The 2157-nt window shown below is 34.7% G+C and overlaps 1 protein-coding gene across 1 annotated transcript in view; it reads left to right on the top strand.

Annotated features, from left to right (window-relative positions):
• LOC109581430 (unconventional myosin-VIIa-like) overlaps window positions 1-2009 on the top strand; it is a 4049-nt gene extending 2040 nt beyond the window's left edge. Inside the window, exons 2-10 of the mRNA XM_019995532.1 lie at window positions 52-157; window positions 494-692; window positions 755-858; window positions 954-1072; window positions 1122-1188; window positions 1252-1367; window positions 1421-1504; window positions 1565-1684; window positions 1836-2009. Of these exons, the coding sequence (XP_019851091.1) occupies window positions 52-157; window positions 494-692; window positions 755-858; window positions 954-1072; window positions 1122-1188; window positions 1252-1326 (670 nt within the window). The 3' untranslated portion in view covers window positions 1327-1367; window positions 1421-1504; window positions 1565-1684; window positions 1836-2009. The remainder of the gene's footprint in view (window positions 1-51; window positions 158-493; window positions 693-754; window positions 859-953; window positions 1073-1121; window positions 1189-1251; window positions 1368-1420; window positions 1505-1564; window positions 1685-1835) is intronic.
• The last annotated feature ends 148 nt before the right edge of the window (window positions 2010-2157 follow it).

Genomic DNA, 2157 nt, shown 5'->3' with positions numbered 1-2157 from the left:
AAAGCATCCTTTTTTATTGGAATGATATTATTCTTATTATTATTTTTATAGATCTGGTGCTAGACGATATCCACCCCATTTGGTTGAAGTTGATGTAATTCAAAACAAGACAACGCAAATATTCTATAAAGTGTTCTTCCCTGATGACTCAAGCCAGGTAAATGCACAGGCAGACACACACACACACACACACCAGAGTTACATGTGCTAAATACATTAGAGAGGTATAGCCCATAAATCATACATGCACACGGCAACTTTAATACAGTAATACTTTTTTGAAGACTGACCTTTGAAATACTGTGGCTTACTGCCAAATTTTTGATTCACTTTAAAAATTCATAAGAAATCCAATTTTGATCAGAATCAGCAAACTTGATACACAACATAAGAACGTGTATATGTATCAGAAAAAACAATAAAATGGAGAATTTCCTCCTAGCCATTTTTGATGATATACAGTACATGGTCTGACATTATGCACATTCCTTAGGTTTTTGAAATTGATTCAAGCACAAGGTCATGGGATTTATGTGCAACAATAGTAGAGAGACTTGGTCTAAAGTTCAAAGAAGGTTTCAGTTTATTCGTACAGATTGGAGACAAGGTTATCAGTGTACCTGGGGCTGACTTCTTTTTTGATTTCGTGCGTCATTTGACCGAATGGTTGAAGAGAGCTAAAAGCAAAGATGGTAAGTATTTATGGTTAGCATACAGAACATTTTGATTGTTTTTTGTTAATTTTTTCCCTCAGCTAATTCTAATCTCAGTTACAAAATTTTCTTTATGAAGAAACTGTTTGTAAACATAACCATAGGCAAAGACAGAAAGTCAGATGTGATATTTCACTATCACCAGGTATTACATGAGAAAGCAGAGAGATAGACTAGAGTGTCTATAAAGTTACAGTGCCAAGATACGTGTACTTGATTATGTTCATTTCATTGCTTTAGGAGCTCCCTAAGTATCTGAGAGGTTATCACAAGTGTACTCGAGATGATGCAGCTCTTCTTGGCTCTTATATTTATCGCGTTAAGTTTGGGGACACTAGATCCCACTTTGGAGAAATACCGTAAGATATATGTACGTCACGTTTTGAGTTTAATCATCTTATTTTATAGTCAAATGTTGCATGAGCTGATACCCCATGACATGCTAAGGGAATTCCATCCAGAGGACTGGAAAAGAGTGATTAAAATAATAGCACAACACTGCCACTTTATTCTCCTCCTTTTCCTCTCTTTCACTTAGGCCATTGTTGCTAATTTCAGTCGTCATCATGCCAAATCTTCAGAAGAGGCAAAGATAAGTTCCTCAAGTACGTGAGCAGGTGCGAAACTTTTGGATCAGCATTCTTTGAAGTCAGGGTAAGCAATGCTAGAGAAAAACTCCCCAAAATATTTTTTGTATTACATCATAGCAAACAACAGAGCCTCATCTACCTGATATCTTACTCATTGGTCTTAATAAAAATGGTGTCATGTTGATAGACCCAGCAAATAAAGTAATAACAATAATTGAAATTACATAATTGATATAAATATTATATGTTTTATTATCAAAGGATATACTGGCCACTCATCCGTTCACTATGATCACTAATTGGAGCTGTGGGTCTAACTATTTTCACATGACTATAGGAAACCAAATCAAAGGCACTAGACTGCTCTGTGAAACACCTCTGGTAAGAATCAGCAAATGTAGTGCAATACATGTGATCAATGGATGCATTAAATGTGATCAATGCATGCAATGCATGTGATCAAGCCTGCCTGTGTTGATTCTGTAGATGCAGTACTCTGTGCTTTATAATTATTATTTTATATGATTTTCAGGGTCACAAAATGGATGATCTGTTGACCTCATACATATCTCTTATACCTGGTGACATTAAAGAGAAGAATCCAGAAACTGTGGGAGGAGCTGGCAGCAGACACTAAAAGGGAAACTTTTTATAATAGAGAACAAAGACATCACGTAAAATTGTTATTATTATTATTTTATTACCAGGAGTTTAATTTATTTTGCTACTTTTTATAAATGCTTTTGTTTTGTCTGTGTGTCATTGTCATTTTTATTAGCTATTATTATTACTTTGGTTATTACACCAGCTATAAAGATATGCAAATTAAAGTGAAAGCAAGCCTAAAAACTGAT

This window comes from Amphimedon queenslandica, unplaced genomic scaffold (genome assembly GCF_000090795.2).
Source record: "Amphimedon queenslandica unplaced genomic scaffold, v1.1 AMPQUscaffold_13439, whole genome shotgun sequence".
Taxonomy (NCBI): domain Eukaryota; kingdom Metazoa; phylum Porifera; class Demospongiae; order Haplosclerida; family Niphatidae; genus Amphimedon; species Amphimedon queenslandica.
This window is presented reverse-complemented; position numbering and strand designations above follow the sequence as displayed.